Below are 19,787 nucleotides of genomic sequence, written 5' to 3'. Positions count from 1 at the left end.
ACATTTAGGGGAAGGCGTGCCCAAAAATTGATTCTTTGAGGGATATTCCAATATAGCACCTATCGTGTGACATTAAACAGCACCGACAGTTTCATATAGAGGAACGTGCATCAAATGCTCTGAATTAGGAAGAATTCAGATTGTTGTGTGCTCAGCCAGCATAAGTCTAGTAAGCAGCACACCACTACTGTTAAACTGATTAACTCAACACTGGTCTTAAAGCACAGGTCACCAAATAGGTATTTTTGTTGTTGTTTTTTTTCCATTGCCACAGAGATTTTTATTTTAAAGCTTAAACCCTAAAAGTAGCTCTGTTGCCAAGTGAGAGTACAGCTGTCCTGCAGGATAACCTAGCTAAAGGGATTCCAGGCTATTATGCAAGGTACTGATCACCCCAGATGTTTATGCTGGGATGACTCTATAAAACCCCACTACCACCATGTGAAACCTGTACCATGCATTATTGGTGCAGCCAGTTGTGCCACCTAAACAGAAAAGTTCCTTCTAATGCAAGGTGGAAAGCAGTTTCATTCCTCTCAGAAAGAAGAGCTCAGAAGGGCTGACAGACAGACTGCAGAAAAACATCACATGACCCCACGGCCTGTGGTGAAGGCCTTGACAGGATTTGTCTCTCGAGATGCCCTGGCATTAAGAGGAGGAACTGGTTCAGTGACTCAGAGGGAAGAGCAGCATCTACTAATTCACCAACACCGTTCCTGGAACACTTCAAGCTGTGCTCCAGTATTTCAGAAAATGATTACAGCTGCTTGCCTTCTGAATATGAATACAGTATTTGAAATTCTTGCATATTCCAGAGGTAGAGGTTTTCTGACCTGACAATGTTTGCTCATGAGAAATGATTCACATGAGGCAGGAAGAAGGATTTACTACACATAATGAGTTATTTGAAGCCACAGACAAGGAAAGGAGGAAGAGACAATTTAAGGAAATGTTTCACTGGAGGCATTTGATTTTACCTGAGTTTTTCATGGGGAAATCAGTCTTCCTTTGCACTGTTGAAGGCAGTTCATTTATTCGCAAGGACAACTGGCGCTTAAAAGGAGACATCTTTTGACTAAGGGCAGGGAAGCCCCGGAAAGAACCTTGCCTGGCAAGCTGTTCTATAGGGGCATGCCTTCGTGGAATAGCGTGGGGATTGCTCATTTCTTTATCCAGAGAGGCAGCAACATCAGTAGTAGGAGAGGCTGGGGAGCCAGGAGAGGGGGCAGTATTGGTTGGTGCAGCACCTGGTGCTACTGTTTTCATTTCTGTTTCAACTGTTGGAGGAAATACGGTGAGGTTAGATGAATAAAGCAATATATTGTTCAACTGCCTGCTCCTACTCCCATTTGTTCTGAAAAGAGAAACTGCAAGAATTTGCATAGCTAGTACTCTTCCAACAAACAGGTTTCTAATACCACTGCAGAAAAATTATTTCTTTGTACCTTCATAGGCTTCACCATGTCACTTTACATATACCCATTCTCCAAAGCAAAGCTTACTAAGGCTAGCCGCTTCTTAGAAATGATGGCCTTGTATACGTAGTCTTCCTAGCTGTCCCTGAGACCACTGCTCTAGAAACACCTGTAATTCATTTATGATTAAGACTGAAAAGTGTACTGTGTGTCTGAGGCCTTTATTTTGCCTCACGTAGAGCTAGAAGAATAGATCACAGCCAAAATATTACTACTAACTTTATTCAGTTAATGAGGGTGGTGTAGCTCAGCAGCTGCAGGGAACAGAACGGCTCTAGGAGCTTCTTTCAAAAGCCACCCTCCTACCCCTGCAGAATCAGCAGCAGTGGCCAAGCACCCTGCACAAGCTCCGGCAGGCCAGAGTTAGCACTTAACAGGTTAGGCCGCATTCAGTGCTCCAACAGCAGCTCCTCAGCAACCCCAGGGAATACATTACAGAGAGATGGAAGTGAGCTGCAAAGCAGATCCAGCCCGAGCTGGCAGGCCTTGCTAGCATCAGCAACGTTTACAATGCTTTCCAAACTTCATACAAGAAACAATGACTGTTTTTGTTGACACATCAACAGAATAACTAGAAGTCTGGTAAAAGCAGAGCCACACTGGAGATTTCTGAGGAGCTGTAGTGGTCAGAGGAACTAATTATGTTGTCTTGCAAGCTTCAGTACCCATGAGCTGCAGCTGCTCGTTCAAGTGAAACTTTTCTAATCAGTCTTTCTTGGAAAGGATTTCACACACCTTCATTGAGTCAAGACTTTGACTCATGCCCTCCAGTAACAAAGGCCTTGTGTTTAAGCTTCATTTAGCACATTCTAAAACTAACGTATGGGAACAAGCAGATGGATGATGAAAACGAAGATTAAAGTTTTGCAATAGAGCGGCAGAATAAAACTTGCTATGGAAAGTTCAACTCCACTGTAAAGAGGACTGTAGACAATATTTATAATACTTACTTTTTGTTAGTTGTAGAATGACAAGTAGAACTGTACTGGTAATAAAACTTGGGTAAGAAATTCTACTTTCACTTGAATTTGAGAACACTGCCATGTTTTAAATGGCTAAGTAGTAAAAACTAGCTCCTCTCAAAACAGCCAGTTACTATTTTTGAATATAACTAGTATGTGATTTTTGGTGGTTTGTGTTTGGTTTTGGTTTTATTTTTAGAAAGCACACTGTGATCGACCTGTACTTCCCTCATGCAATATAAGTATACAGAAACTTTGTAACATGCTCTAAAAAGTGAAATAAAACTACATTGTTTTCTAAGAAAAATGACACCACTTTCTGTTCATTTACAAAAACCTTTACACAACAAAAAGGATTACTTCAAGTCTGGCAAAGCTCTTACATTTTTATAACTTTTTTCTAATAAGGCCCTTCAGTATGGTGCCTATGATGCCCTCTGCCATAAAGCAGGCAGACAAAACAAAGTGGAAGCAGCTTTGTCCAGTCGCTTTCACATATGAAGCCCCTTGCACTTTTTCTTGAGGAAATAGGGAAAAACGCCCTAGGACTGAATCTGGGAGCGCTTTTCATCTTGCAAAGTGACAAGTGTCTGGAAATATGATTTGTACGTAACCAAGTTCGAGAGAGGGAATTTTGTGAGGATGTTAAGCCCTGTCCTTGCAGGGGCTCTACAGCACCTCAGTGCTTGTTCTGCTCACTATGGACGACTGTGTAAGCTGCACCCCGTACCTTTAGCATCCGGCATCTGTCTCATAATTTCCTCTCTTTCTGCTTGTTCAGTAGCTGTAGTGACCCTGAATGACCCTTCTCTAGTGAATGTGGTTCTGCTGGCATCGAAGGTGGCAGTCACTCCACACTCCTTCTCTCGCTTCTGCTTGCGCTCCAGGCACGCTGCAAATGCACAGCCCACGGCATGACTCAACCTTTCCCCCTGTACAAGACAATATTGCATCATACAGTAACTGGAACAGCAACATCCATGTGCTTCAAACGTTACAAACTGATAACCTGCCTTTACAAGAGAAATCTAATTAAGGCATTAAAGAGAACTACTGTAATTGGCCACCTTGTATGGCTCTAAAATTAAACCTGATAGATAAAGACTCACAACCACGAATGCACAAGCACTAAGGCCACCCAGGACTGAAAGACTGTCAGACAATCTGTTTAGCTCAACTGCGACTACAATAGTAGTGTGATAATGTGCCTGCACCGATCCCTTGCCTCTGGATACATTTGTGCACAAAGGAACTCTTGTGAAGCCATTTTATGCAGGTTTAAGTCCTGAAGGATAGGTAAATGCTATTCTCAAACAGAAAAGGTTTACAGAAGGTGCAGGGAGACAATACTGTTGTGCAAACATGAAACTTGAAAGTACAACTGACTACTAATATCCCTTAATGGCCCTGACCAAATGCAGAAATTAGTATTGAGAGTGCCTTCCAGAAGGTACTTGCATGATTAACCAGTGAGGTCAAAAGGATCCACTGCCCAATAACTGCAATAAGGAAATGAAATTCAAGTCAGAGGAAGTCTGGCACTCCGGCTGATACAGAGGCTGCAGCTGAGTCAGAGGTGCTATTACTAACAGTAGCTCACCTCATCTGCAATAATCAGTAAATGAACTGACCTGCTATGCACAGGAGGAAATAAAAATGCTCCAGCTCTAACATACATTTAAACGGGAATTTCTAACTTCATTGTTTCTCTTTAAAGAAAGCCACTGTGTAATAGTCAGATTCCATAAAAAGCCACGTAAGTAAAAGACTAGATCAGGGAGTTAAATGACTTAACTCTACACAGCAAAAGACTGATATAGGTAACTTGCTTTCAAACCTTCTAATGCAAAAATCTCTAACATTTAGAAGGAAATAGGACCCTAATTTAACTCATTTTAGCTCCATCCCTTAACATTTGCATACAAGAGGCTACATTCATAACCAGTCTGTATTTACTCACTATGATTTTTATCCTGGAAAAACTGTCACTGCTGTTTCAGTTTTTGGCTGTATACATTTTCAGATGAGAGTATCTTCTGTCTATTTTTAGAAGAGTAGTTCCCTTCTGCTACAGATATCTGAGGCTGACTGCATTCCATTTACACACCATGCTGGGCACCGTTTCTCTCCACAAGAAGACATCACAGAGGAATGGCAAACAATTCAGATATAAAGAATTAGAACTAAAATAATTTTTAAGGAAAAAGTAATATTTTAGCTGAAGTCAAAATGTATCACAGTATTCTGTGTAGTTAAGTTTTCTTAGTGTAACTTCCAGCTAGAAGCAGGAAGACACACGCCGTAACAAAACTTACCGTGTCCTTTACAGCCATAAAGCAGTGGCATATCCAGCGTCTCGTAGTGCCATCTCGACAGATGTATGAGAATGCCCGGTCAAAGTTCCTGTCTGGCGCGCAGAAAGAAACCTTCTCTATTGTCTGATCAACTATAAGATCCTAGAGGATCCCCAAAAAAAGAAACATAAGGAAATGTGGAGAAACAATGGAACAAATCATTTTCAGTGCTAGCTGCAAAATGCATTACATTAAAAAGATGATAACCTCACTTGGCTACAATTATTTGTCAAATGAGTTTGCCGTTCAGAAACTATTCCCAGTATGAAACAAAAAAGGAAAGACCTCTTCTTCCACCAGCCATCTTTGGTAGAAGTGCGACAAGGCAACAACACTTAAGAACTCAGGAACACAATTCTTAAGATCTCTCCTCTAGACTACGGAGCTAACTTGGGGGAAAGGGGAATTTTTGTTTCATTTTAATTTTACTGTGCTCTAGCAATCAAATCTCTAGTGTGGTTAAAATACAATCCTGAAAATTAATGGGAGAAGTCTACAAATGTGAAAAGACCTAGCAGCAACAACACAAAAAGCAAAAGCTAACATGCCAATTAGATAAGCAAGGATGAAATGGAAAAGCACCAGCAGTACTGGTAGTATCAAACACCCCCGATTTGTTCCTACAAACTGATGGGAGAAGTGTTTGTAAAAAAGAGATAGTATAATTTAAGAACTATGCTATCTTCATTAAAAAAATATTTTTTCAGTGTTTTTCAGAATTGTTTCTTTTGTTTGGTGGTTAGTACTTGGTATCTGTGCTAATGTATTCAACCACCAGGAGGCAATATTATATTCTCTTTTTAAGCCCTATGCTTTTAATTACCTCCAAGGTCTGCACATCTTATTAAAATTCATTTTAAAGGATGAAATATACGCAGTAACATTTCTAAATATATATATTTGTTGTTTTTTTAAAGGCAATCAGTAGACCAAATTCACCTGCCTCAGTATGTTTGTATTTGATATTAAACTCTTAAAAGACAAACTCCAAAGCTGATGAAGCATACCCTAACAACAGCCCTGGAGATGTCTATCCACAGAGCAGGTGTTCATCGGGTAATTGTACTGCAGAGGGATATGAATTATCTCTACCTGATCCTCAGTGTTGGCTTGCAGAAATCATCTTTTAGGTCAACAAAGTAAGGGTTAAATGACATGAATATCGAACAAATTAATTTCAGACTAATTAAAATTGTTCTGATTGCCATGTCATCTTTTAAAATACTAGTAACCTTACAGAGGCAAGCCTAAAGCTCTTATTTCTAATTGCCTACATCTAGCTAAATCCAAGAATTGTTTGCTTTTACCTGTACACAGGCACTTTTGTGCTACACATTGTGCTATTTCACAATAAAAAATCTAAAACAATGTAGGAGGAAGCCATGAATACATTAGTCTTCGACTTGAGACCAACAGCTTAGATACTAGAATTAGGAATTACAGAATTTGATATCCATTTATCTTAAATTTGAAGGGAATTTAAGATGTTTAATATAGAGACAACCCTATTTCATTTATTCTCCTCATCATATTTCTGGAAGCTAGTTCTCGTTCATTCAGACCTATTCTGGGATTTGGATGCATCGAAAATTATATTGATTAACATGAACTTCCTCGTGTATTTCTCTCATGGCCTTCTGCAGTTGTACAGAACAAAAGCCAAGGGACTCGCTACAAGTTCACTGTCAACAGTACTCATCAGGAAAAAGGGTTCTTCAGGCAAATACAACAAAAATAGCTCCAAGCTTCTGCTACCTGCCACATTTTATCAAATGTGGTTTCAGAATACTGTGAAATTAATAGAGAAACAAAATTAACAGGCATACATATGTTTACCAAGCAAGAAATGATTAAACCAACTATACACAAATCCTTCTTTCAGATACCAATATTAAGACAAAGATTGATGTTCATTTAAAGTTACAGCATATATGTTATTATAAGGAAACTTTGAACTTTTGTCCAGTGAAATCTAACCTTTGTTTTCTCATCTACAACTCTGAGTCCATCCGCCGAAACCCACAGGACTGCTTTAACTGCCTTCTTCCCAGTCTTTCAAAAAAAGAAAAAGAGAAAAAAAACAGCTTTATGTCAACGGTATCAGACTGCCACCCATTCCCCCTTTCCAAGAACCATAACATTAAGTGTAGATGAAGTCCACGTTCAGTGGGGTGCCCAAAGCCAGATACTCAATCGAAGTTGCAAAACATTCAGAGAACCAAGCCAAAGCCAGTATTTAAGAAAGAGCACATTATGGGGATGGGGAGAGGGCACGGAACAGGTGGAGTCAAAAATAGGGTGTACATCCATGTACAGTAAAGGATTCAAGACTGACCAAGTGGGTGAAGAATTCCACTAAAGAGTCAGATAACACTAATTCATAAGGAGTTACACCCCAGGTAGCTTCTTGAGTGAAGTTTAAACACAGGAAAATTCTTACCTGGTATTTCCACCAGCCCTACCCTCTGCCCCCATACTAGCATGGCAGAACCATGGCATCAGCTTAAACCAGTGTTAAAAGCACCCAGAAATCATTGGTTATGGTGTTATGAGCTTAGTGCTAAGATCAATCATCCAAATACGTTTTACTAATTTATTGAGAGGTGAATGTCACACCTTGGAAGAGAGGTAGAAAAATGTGATTTGTTAACCATTGGATGCGTATCTTGGAAAAGCAATTGTGCGGCAGGCTGAAGCAGCAGAGGAGCACTCTGGCTGTTATCCAAGATCTGACTGTGGGAACTTTCAGCTGCCACAAGCTGACGGTGAGTAAAAGTGGGAAACACAGGAAGGCTTCAGGAGCTGTATCAACTACAGATTCTTTTTAAACTGTTTATGTTTTAAGGGAGAATTGCAGAAAACAGTATAAACACAAGACAACATTCCTCTGAAACGAATTCATCAGATAGGCACAACGTGTCGACATAATCTATGGGTTGTTACAGAGAACTACTACCACCAAAACCCCACTATTTTTAATGTGTTACTTTGATTCAACGTCCCATACTCTTTTTTTTTTTTTTTTTTTTAACCCTTAAGTTAATAAACTATTCTCCCCCTTAACTTTTTTTGAAGCACTAGGTTTAGTTTGGGGCTGCTAATGGCAGCTGCCACTGACCACTGCAGGAAGAGAACAGAGCAACAACAGAAAAAGAGGGGTGGTCGGGGGGGGATATCAACTAGTGGCTTTGTGCAAGAATTGCATTTTATTTTTAATAATTCACTACAGATGCATATAATTTATAATCATATGGCACATAACTGAGCAAGGATACATTCTGGCATAAGCTACTGCATGTTCCAAATTAGCAACTCTGATTTTATCATTGTAAGGATGATTTTTATTTTTATCATCATCATCATCATCATCTTGGACAGATAAATCACCTGCTATATCACATTGGTTTCACTCTCAGAGAAAGCAGAAAACGTGAAGAAAACCAGCCTGGCAGGACTTGTGTTTGTTTTTGGGGAGGAACTATCTGTCCCAATTTCTGAAGCAGCAATGACAACCAGAGCATTTTCAGACAGCTTGGTGAGAACAGAGAACTGCACTGACTTGTGCAGAACAGCAAATAAAAGAGAGAAGAGAGAAAGTAAGCACAGTGTGAAAACAAGCTACAGAAGTGCTTGCAGAAGCAAGTTTCTAAATGTCCATCCAGCCTGCTGAATATCCCAGAGAAGGTCTGAAGTAAAACTTTCAGACTCTGGAATGCCTAATGGAAAGACTATTATTCACAAAAGAGGATGTATTTAAAGTTACCATCATACACGTTAAAAACATTTTAGTATTTAAAAGTTGCCTGTAATTTTTGGTCTTAAGAGGCGGTAAACATCAACGAGCATAAAATATAGTATGTATTTTCAGTGCTTGGGTAGCTTTCATAGCCTAAAAATCCCTGTTAATCCGAACAAGAGATGACTTGTAGAGATTTGTCTCAAACTGTTTTACGAAGGAGTATCAGTTTCTTAAAAGCCATTAGTAGTCTTAAAATCCTCATTTCAAGTGACATGAAAAATTGAGAGAAGACAACACCTAGGGGTAACTGCTCAGTTTGGACTACCATCATATCCCTCATTTGGACTACCAACAAACTAGGATGTCTTCTCCCAGCAAACAAAACCAACCTTCTGTCTGCAGAGTGAAACAGTGAATGGTTTCTGAAGTTTGCATTGAACAAGTTGGGTTTAACTCAGATGGATACTTCATAAAGCAGTACTGAACTTCTGCAGAGCTAGTCCTCATCTGCTATTGTACTAAATGAGGACTTAAAAATAGCTAAGACATGGAACTCCATATTTCTCAAAATAAAAATAAAAGGCTAAAGGGCTGAATAATCCTCCTCTCGCACTGGAAACGTAAGCTTCCTCAAGCAAGATAATCAAATGCAGGTTTGTTACACTAAGAGAAAGCCAAAGCAAGTCTACCTTCCAAATCCTTTATTCTAGATTTATGGTGGATGCAATGCTTAGAATAAATTCTTTTCCTCTCTATCCTAAAGCCACAGCTACTACCATTGGGAAACATATGATTTTTCTATCTACTGAATCCTCATTTTATCTGTGGAGAGATTGATGTATTAAAGAACACAGCTTTGCCAAATTAGTTTATATTGGCTACATAAAAATCAATGTACTACTCTATTAACGTGAGATATTGCCAAGTAGATCGTGATTAGAATGTAGATCTGTTTGCACTCCTGATATGGATATGTGTATATCAGGACTCATCTAGACATCCATATCAGTAGGCTGTCTTCACATACATGCTGTTGGATGACGACGCTGCTGGAGGGGAGCCACCCAGGGCACCAGCTCCCAGGAGCCTGATTTGGCAGTGCTGAATCAGCCGTGATAGGAAGCTCACTACTTAGCACTTCCTGGGAGGTTGGTAATCTGCTCCAGCATGAGACTCCTTCTCTTACTCCTTTCAGAGCCCTCAGAAGCCTCAGGAAGGCAGGTGAGGCACCCTCAAGAACAGAAGGCAAGGCTAAAAACAAAGCGTGAGGGAAACCTCTCAGACAAGCAGGCAGTGCCCTAGACATGGGCATCAAAGAAAAGAAAATGAAGCCAACTAAAGCCGAAATGCACAGCTCTTAAACAGCAGTGCTGGACACGACAATTGGACTTTCAGAAGTGATAGGAACATGGAATTAAGGAGCAGCTGCACTCTAAGGTGGAAAGTAAATTTTTAAGGATACCAAAACAGAATGAATGCTGCCCAACAATGCATTTTTAAATACTTCTAAATCATTCCTAGTCTTTTGGCCGATTACAGAGTTCTCGATATCTGCCTATTTTATTCTGGCAAGGGACTTAAAAACAGCTGTAAGATGTATCTGGAGCCTGAGATATACAAAAAGAAAAATGTTCATCTCAGTCTCTGTACAAAACATTGTATGCCAAGAAATACATGTACTCAGTGGAAGCAAAACATGAGAAAGATCATCGAATCTGTACTACTATTCATTAACACAGAAAAGGCTTAGTTCTGAAATATGGAAAGCTGCCTAAAAAGGCTGCTGATTCAGTCACTTTCTGTACACAAAACGAAACAGCAGAAGTCTAACCTGGAGCTGGCAATGGACATCCTATTTTTATTTAAAGTTGCAAATGAAGTATTTTCAATGTCAGGTCCATGACTAAAAAACACTTCCTGACACAACTCATTCAGATTTACTTTTCTGGCGGAGAAAAAAGTGGACAGGGAAAGAAGTAAATCTGTCCGCATGGACCTTTTGAAAACCAGTAGTGAATTTCAAGCAATTCTGTGGTTTGGAATATTATATTAATCCCAAAGCAAAGCATCTGGGGAGAAATTATAGAAGAGACAGACAAAAGCTATTAGTTATAACTATTTCTCAAATATTAATAAGAGAGTAACTTTTTTTCTTTATATTTTTTCCCTAGATTCGGCCAGCTGTTGTAGGCTGAAGTGGTAGTACAGACATACCAACATTGTAGGGATATCTAAGCACTGTGGGTTTCAGTGGTTTCAGTGCTAACTAATGTAACTTCACTGGCTGAAGTAGAAGTAGGTTTTTCTTTGGCAAAATGTTATAATAAAAGACAAAACAAATCTAAAAGGCTATGGGGCAAAGTATTGGAGTTCATTAAAAAGTGACAAAGATGTAATGAGAAAGATGTAATGAGAAAGCTGGCATATTTAACAGGTAATTCCTAAAAAAGCAAAAGAGATTTTTAAGTGCTATGCAAACTCTGTCCTTTCACATCTTTACTTTCTTTACACATCTTTACTTCCTAACACGAATTAATATCATATTAGTTTTCTTTTTCCTAACTGGTATTTGACCAGGTTGAGGTGGGTCTTAGAATTTGTTTAAAACAAACATAAAAGAAGAAATTCACATTTTTGGTTGTAAACAATGTTTTACTCCAGTCTGTGTAGATGTCAGCTCTTAAATTTTGTTTGTATGTAGGAATGATCAGATTAATCTGACAGATTAACTCCTGCATATGGTATTTTGACACCCACCCCCCAGAAAAAGAGCTTCTTTCTTCACTATCACTACGCATGACAAGAATGCTTTCTCGGATCATAGCAAGAAACCTGAACTGAAGAAATACCTGTCCCTCTATGACAAGCACCACAGTGAGTGAAAAGTGAAAAAGGTGCAGCTGAAAAAGCTCTTAGTTACTCCTCAAGCAAAGCCAAGACAAATGTGTGAGCACAGAATAACCCGCTCTGAAAGATTTTTGTATGTAAGTTACGAATTTGTTAGTTTCTATTTAAGCCAAGATTCAGCTTATGTTTCAAAAGCGGTATCTTAGATTTATTCCATACAAAAACTACACAGAAATGTTCCACAAGAATTTTAAATGCAGAGGCAGTTAACAGATGGGAGGTCAAAGAGCTCTTTTAGAGGTTTACAAACACTGCCTTATGGAGATGTAGACAGCAGGAATAAAAAAAAAATCCAGTCTCCAGTACAGCACATTCTTAATAAGGACAAACAATTGCTTCCCTTCACATCTATGACACTGTCCACAGGAAAACAAGAGCAATGATAAACAGCAAAGCTTTCCACTATACAATAGAATTGCAATTAGAAAAACAAATAGCAGGTAAATGCCTGATCTCATCTTCATGCATCTTTGAATTTGGACTGCGCTCCAAACAGAAAGGTTTAGGAGATTGTACGTGTAGGCTCGCTGCTTTCTCCCCACACTAACATTTGGGCAAGCATGTGGTGCCAGGCAGCCAGTCCTGTAGTGCTTACAGGCACAGACACCAACTGTTCTGGAGATGTTTGCCCAGGTGATGTAGGCTGGCAAAAGTTTAAGGGATTAAAAAGAAAATTCACTTTTTTTTTTTTGTTTGTTTTTTCAGGAAGATCAAATCATTTCAGAACACTGGATTTCTGATACAGTCCATATGGAGTTAAGTTTTTATTTCAGGTCACTTTTTCAACCATATTCTTTATTTGATCAATATACTTCCAAGTCTGGGAAGACTTGGATTTTAGAAACAAATATTCTGAAACAGATTAAGGAATTCTCAACACCCTAATTTTATGGCAGTGCTATACCAGGGATGTAACTCCTTATAGTGCAAGCACAAATGAGGCGTTAAACTTACTTTTCCAAAGAAGCCTTTGAAGAACTTCCTTTCCTGGAGGAACAGGGGGGACAAGTCGAGCGCTATTACTGAAGGTAGCTAAAATGTCCCAGGGTTTCAAACCAACAAGCACACACAAGAATAGGGTTTGGAGGGAAAGGAAGGGGTTTTTAGAGTTATCCATGAGAAGGTGCGACAGGCAAATGTGAAAATAATCCCATGAAAATGCAGATCAAAGGACACACACATGATTCTAATAAGCTACTGCCCTGAAATTGGTGGAAAGAAGAGAACCTCAGCCCCAATTTCATGCAAAGTGGTTACTTTATTTTCACTCTCCCTTGTTTAGTCCCCTTTAGTTGGGTTATAAACAAAACTTGGCAGCAGACATAGTGGTTAAACAATTAAAACACTGTGCGGGCTCTTGTGAAATGCAAAGTTCTAACTTCAGAGCTATAGTCAAATTTGCTCTGTATTGATCACATTTTCCCAAAGCAAGTGGAGAATGTAAGCTGGAGAAGCACATATGGTAGCTGGGATAACACACTGTTAAATGCTGAAAAAGCATTTTTGGTGCTTCATTTTATTCCGTTTATTATTTTGGTTTACAGGCTACTCTTACACTTTGCATTTTATACAGTCTTCTCTGACCAGCAAAGAATTTCTTCTTACCTTAACTAAAACACAAATGAGTTCCTTTTCTCTTTCACAGTCTTTCAAGACTTTAAACAAATTTATGCAACTACTGGATATTCATTCTACAACTCTGGGTTTATAGGTTGAACAAGAAACCTTTAAAATCAGCTCTGAGAAGGAGGAGTTAGGCAAAGGCAAAGATACAAAGAGCTGAACTACAAGTTCCTGCATTTCTTCAGCCTGGAAGTGATTATAATGATTGCCCAATTCACATTCAGAAAAAAACAGGACTCAATTTTAACAGTTTAGTTTACTGGCTTTGTTTTGTTACCAGACTGTGAAAAGAAAACTGCAAGATCTGATCTGATGAGAGAATACTTTCCTGGGCCTGGTGTCCTGCGTGCATAGCTACACACTGCTCAGTACTTGAAGGAAGCTGGTGCTGAAGCATATCACTACTCTTGCTATTTTTAAAAATTATTTAGCTTGCAAGAAAACTGTGGTAGAGCAGTAACGGGGAAGAGGTGGAGAATTCCACACGAGACAGAGGGCGGCTTTCTGACAGCCCTGACCCCAAATTACCACCATGTCATTCCAGCATGTTGCTCGCTGATAACAATGCTATATTAAAAATATTATTACAAATATCCTGAGGCAGTGTCTCCAGAATTGATTGATAAACAAGGTTATACTTAAAACAAAGCTATGGTTCTGACGCAAGCCAACAAAAGCCAGGAAACAAAGTTAAGAAGGGAGTGTCAATCTCGACTTTGCATTTCCTGACTTTTGCTGCTGAGTGCTTCTCTCTGCCTGATGTCCTTCCACAGAGCTTTTCAACAAGTATCTATAAGATATTTATGTCAACACAGGCACTGTATAAGAACATCTCTAAGTGTAGTCAGCTGAAATGCTTAACAGTTTTTAGAAACAAGAACAGTCATGTATATTTGGACAGGATATGCTGAACACTAGGAGGGGAACTAATGGATTAATCACAGAGTTGTATACATAATGAGAAGGGGCTGGATGCTGCTGCCAAGTTGAGCAATTACACTAAATAACAGCTTTTTAAAGACAGCAAAAGCTAAAGAGATTCACCAGAAGCTACCTCATTTTTAGATGATGGTTAATTTTGCTCTCAGCAAAATGCTTGTTAAACAAGATTTATTTTTTTTAATAAACTAGAAATGTTAATGGAAAAGGCATCATGCAAAATGGGTTTTAAACACCACTAAGTTAATGTAGTTTAGAGATAACTAATGCATGTTTTAAAATATTAAATTATGTCTCTTTACCTGCTAAAACAAGAACATATATTAAAACAAATGCATAATTTAAAACAAAAAGTGGCAAGTTAGAAACCAATACTACACACTAAAGCTGATTTAAAAATCAAAACATGACATGAGAGAGAATACTTTTGTCTTTATACTATGTCCCCATACCTAAATCAAACACGTTTACAAAGCTACCTTACAGTGTCCTTACAAAGTAATTTTCCAGTAATTCAGGGAAATAGTTTTGAAGAAACCATTTAGTGCTTAGTATCAAAATATGAGGATCCTACCAGATATGAAATGAATATACAGTTAGTAATATATCCTAAGGGAAAAATGTAAGCTTTTTGGTAACATAAACTCATGTTAATAATAGACAGTGATAGCAGTTTCTGATCTATTAACGAAACTGCTGTACCATTTCATCAGACAACAAAAGTGACATAAACTCAAGTATGACTTCATTCATTGTAAGCAAAATTGTAATCTGCACATCATAGTGCTGTTGGAATGCAGTTTCAGAGCTATAAAACTGTAACAACAGAATAGAGTATGGATGAAGGATTCTCTAGCTAAAAATGTCTTATTTTACTCAGTTATCAATTAAAAAATCCCTGAACAAAATGTTTACAATTATTTGGTTTTAAGTTCTGCAAGATGCAGTGCTCAAAAATAATTATGGCATATTAAACCACCAGGTAATAAAAAAACTGGAAGAACACTTCCCCAGGAGAGAAAAGAATTTGTTTGCATCTTTTCTTTCAAAAAGCAAAGCAGAAATAAAGATATTCCTAAACCAAAGATTAACAGGTTTGTATTTTTCTTGACAAATCCCATAAAATGTTTTCTGATCAAATAGTCAACCCTAAAAAAGAACATATTTCAGTTCCCCAAATGAGCTGCAAACTATTGGAGAACAAGAATTAAGAGGAAAAGGTATCTATTGAAAAAAGTACAGGCAGACAGAACTTAGTTTTAGAAACTACAAGTATTTCAATGATTCTGTCTCTACGAGAACAGAACTATTATTTACTGACTGATTTACAAAACCTATATATTACCCGTGAAGAAAACAATACAGATTAACATAGGCCACATACATTTAAAAATGAAGTCCAATTTTCCTTAAGCTAGTCTTTCTGATTGAGCACTTCAGCTCAAACCTGTAGTCCTTCCAAGACCAAGAGAAAGCCCCATCAAAATAACCAAGCACTGTGAAAGGAAGAGACTACCAGAAGAACAAACTGTTTTCTTATCACATTCCTTGCATGCTGAAACAACATCTAGTGGTATGGCTTTTCCTAATTAAGAGAATATATTGTACAGAAGAGGACTTTCAATAAAGGTAGAATCCTAAAGAAAAGTTCCCAGTTTAAACCTATATGCTCAGGGTGGGGAGCTGGAAAGGGGGGAAAAGGTTTGCATTGCAATAAGCAACTCCAAATGAACCTTGGGCCTGATGGAGGCTAGCAAGTGAAGTGCACAAAGCAGTTTCAGTAATCTGAATCTTCCTCTTGGGGCCCATTGAGAATTTCACACCTGCTTCTCAGCTTCCAGCACTGACAAATGAGACAATGCAAGGAGCAATCTTAAGAGACCACTTTGTAGATAAACGTCAAAAACTTCAAACAGCAGAAGAAATTAAAATTATCTGGAAAAAAATATTGAATTTATGAGAATGGGCAATAAATTGATGCCATCCAGAATTTGGAATAATCATATAGCACAGAATAGGAAACAAAGCGATTTACTTCCAGAGGATGCACTACAGAAGTTAGATATCTCACATCTGAATCAATAATTCAGATGATCAAGAATCACAATCCTGGGATTATATGGATTCCAGAATAAATTGGGTGCTATGCTTTTACTATGCCTCATTATTTATGAGCTTAGCTACACTTAACTGACTTGTGGGCTTGAAGTTTATAAAAAGCCTAGAAAGCAAATACTTCACGGCATAGCTCCCCAGAGAAGACAATGAGAGAAGCTGCATAAAGTAAATACTACAACATTATTTGGTGTGCTAACAGAAAGTATCCTGATACAATGAAAACCAGAACAGGACAAAAACGGATGCGATTCATTATGTGGTCAGTACTAGCATTTTAGCTACATAAACTAAATCCATAGAACAAAGAAACTCATTTATATTTTGTGTGGCCCTTTTTAATAAAAATCAATCACTAATCACTGTTGGACTGAATGGGAACAGATGGTATGCAGCTTTAACAGGTTGCTATACATTAGCTGAGAGAGAAAAGAATGAAAAGACTTGATTTTAATCAGAGCAGTAAACCAATTCAGAAACTTTGCAGCACAACAGAAAGAAGAAAAGATAATCTATAATCCTCTGTTTTGTGCTAGGCAGAAGGAAAGAACAGGTTTAGCTGGAAGCCATTTGAACTCTCACATTTGGTGAGGGGAAAAAAATATATCCAGTAGCAGAGATCTTAAGTTAGCAAAGGTGCAGAAGTGTTTGATTTACTTCCAGTAATTTTGCTGTGCTAGAAAGATACAAGATACTAGAATTTCTTCCACTAAAGGCGTTACTGAAGGCTGCGTATAGGTAGCTATGACACATAAGAGAAGTGATGAAAAGCATAGCAGTTCTCTATCTTCACTCAGACTTCAAATTCAAATGTCCTTTCTCCTCCTCTTCTCTTCAATGCTGTTTTAGCCTCAGACCCTCGACAGATTGATCTCTGACTTTCTGGAGTTTGCTGCTTCCACAGGATTTTGCAATATTAAAACTACAAGAAAGAGATGACAAGACCTCTTCAAATGAGCCATAGGAATACAAAGAGCTCTGAACGAGTGCCATTTACACGAGCAAACGTTCACAGAAGCCAAACTAAGAGCAGCCCAGTTCATGACATATCAGAATTAGGCAGCCTCCAGGCCACTTTGAGCAGATGCAAGCCAGATTATTTCATGCATGACTACAACGTTGCAGTGCATTAGAAAAAAAAGCAGCCTAAATCAAGTAATATTTTGTATAATAAAGGTGAATTAAGTCACTATTAAAGTGGCAGGCAACAGAAGGAGAGGGGGAGAAAGGAGAGAGAGAAAGAGAGAGGGAGAAAGACCTGTTAAAAAACAATGGTTGAAGCCCCATATGGGTACCAACTTAGTCTGAAAGGTCACAGAGGATTTTTACACATTTGTTTTGCAAATAGTTTCTGCAAGTAGAAAGAACAGTTGTAACTCTCTTCCTCGCATCATCAGATTAGCACGTCCCCCTAACCACCACAGCAGTGCTCTCAAACCAGCCAACTGTTCTCCTAACATGGGTCAAAAGTTCAGGCTTTAGCTGGAGCACTGCTGCCGAACGGACCTTTTTGAGTAACACTCACAGCCCCAAAGCCAGCTTTGTCATGAAACAAATGTACATACAGATTTTAGTCTCTTCACAGCATCTTCGCAGATATGCATTCCTCTGGATTCGTCCACTTCGACATGTCCCAAGTACTGCGGGAAAGAGAAGAGGAGGGGAAAAAGCTTAATGGTTTTAAAAACTACCAGTTTCTGTATATCTATGTTATCAACCATTACCTAAAAATAAATAATTCATTAATTGAATTGAAACTGAAAGTTCTGAAGTTTTTAAATTAACAACATGACCCAGAATAACACTAGCCCATAGAAAAAGCATTTTCAAGAAGTACACTGGAGTGCAGTGCTCAGGAAACTTCGGGTACTTTCATTCTACATTCTGGGAAAAAAAAAAAAGTTCCTTATGTTTTCCAGTTTCCCCCTACCCTTCCCAATTGCAGTTCTTTTCGATAAGGGACGGAAAGGTTCTCTCAAACAATTGTATCCTTATTGAAAGTACTTACCTCTTGAAGAAAACCATAGGAACTGTTAAAACCTTTCTGAAGTTTTATAATGAAAGTTAGAGGGAAAAGAAATTTGCTCCAATTTACGTAGCATTATAAGAATTTTATGCAATTCAGCATTTATATTGTAGAGTAGCTAGAGAGTGAAAAAAGGGGTTTAAAATATCAGAACCAGGACTGGTGACACAATGCAGTGGTAAATCTAGATTTAATAACGGATGGAGAAGTTTCACTCCACCACAGAATATTCTGTCATGAAGTATCTGAAATCTCCCAGTACTTGTTTCCTTAATTAGGATACCATGCTTAATTAGCCAGCCAGAAAAAGATTTCATTCCTTACCACCATATTGAAGTGCTCTACCAGAATAACATAAGAGATTTCAACCTAGATTCCTTATATTCAACTTAAGGACAAACTTGGAAAGAGATTGTTTTCAACATTTAATAGCACATTGAGAGTTGTTTTTTGTGTGTTGTTGCTGTTAAGGGTTTTTTCATGCAAGGCAAGATGCTCCAAAAGGACTGTCAACACATCACCCTACTTAACATAAAACTGCTGAGAGTGAAAGGACCTTACATGATAGAGGGCTTTAACATTAAGTCTCAGTATGTGGGATTTTTAAAACAGTAGATCTAAATCTGGATGGAACAATTCTGCAAGAATTTCACTTAAACCAGCCCTCACAGCTGGAGAACAGCTTGAAGAATAAATTTCACAAAACCTACAAGGTAAATAAAAAAGATCTGACACCTTACAGCTTTTTCAAAATGAGTTCTATAGGGGCTGAAGCCGTATAATTGAACACTGAAGCTGCCAAAACAGCGACTGTACTCTCTTAGCTGAACTTTCTGAACACTTGCGTAAGATGTTTATTTCTCCATAACACTCCCTAACAAGAAAATTTTAGTCCTAAAAATACACAAACAGAAACAACTGAAGATGTATTTACTTTGTGTCTGGAAGCACACATTCACACCCACACCTACTGCAGTTCTGCCATGTCTGTGCTGAAGTTCCAGAGATGCAGAAATCCTGTGCTTGTGCATCTCCATGATGGGAAAAGTTTGGTTTCAGTAACCTAAAAAAGTTTGCCAACTTCTCCTTAAGAGGGGAGATATAGACAGGAACAAGGCTGAGGTTTAGAGAAGATGGGGAAAAAAAAAAAAAGATATATGCATGGAATGAGCCATCTAGCTTGCATTACTATTAAGTTAGAGGACAACTTCCAGATTTCCTGAGCTATCTGCACATCTCATTTACCCAAGTGTAGGCAAAATGTTTCGAACTGAAGATCCAAACCATTCAGTCCCTGTACTTGGCAACCTGCCTTTTGCTTGGAAAAGGGAGAAACAGAGCAGGGTAAATATTGCCTCTTGCCACACTCCAAAACAGACAACCGTTTTCCCCTGTGTTGCCAAACCTCTATTCAAGTCACATGCTCCAACTTTCGGCAATCAGTCATGCCTCTGCTGCTAGGGACAGCAAATTCTGCTGCAGTTTTCAATACTGCTTCCACTCCAGTGAATGGGGACATTATTGCACATATCAAGTGCATCTACCCACATTTAAACGGTACAATCCCCAGACCTCATCGAGCATCAATCAATTCTGAATTATAAAAGAAATTACGCTGCCACACAATACTTCTTTATGATGAGGACA

General features: G+C 38.5%; 1 protein-coding gene across 15 annotated transcripts in view; it reads right to left on the bottom strand.

Moving 5' to 3' along the window:
- NUMB (NUMB endocytic adaptor protein) overlaps positions 1-19,787 on the bottom strand; it is a 102,130-nt gene that overhangs the window by 5,736 nt on the left and 76,607 nt on the right. For 7 of the 15 annotated variants that reach the window (XM_040558465.1, XM_040558470.1, XM_040558462.1 and 4 more), the window contains 6 exons: positions 17,680-17,754; positions 12,392-12,469; positions 6,769-6,843; positions 4,753-4,893; positions 3,168-3,369; positions 978-1,277 (listed from right to left, as the gene is read on the bottom strand). In XM_040558465.1, the coding sequence (XP_040414399.1) occupies positions 978-1,277; positions 3,168-3,369; positions 4,753-4,893; positions 6,769-6,843; positions 12,392-12,469; positions 17,680-17,754 (871 nt within the window). The remainder of the gene's footprint in view (positions 1-977; positions 1,278-3,167; positions 3,370-4,752; positions 4,894-6,768; positions 6,844-12,391; positions 12,470-17,679; positions 17,755-19,787) is intronic. The other 8 variants (XM_040558469.1, XM_040558476.1, XM_040558475.1 and 5 more) reach the window with 2 other exon arrangements.

This window comes from Cygnus olor, chromosome 5 (genome assembly GCF_009769625.2).
Source record: "Cygnus olor isolate bCygOlo1 chromosome 5, bCygOlo1.pri.v2, whole genome shotgun sequence".
NCBI lineage: Eukaryota > Metazoa > Chordata > Aves > Anseriformes > Anatidae > Cygnus > Cygnus olor.
This window is presented reverse-complemented; position numbering and strand designations above follow the sequence as displayed.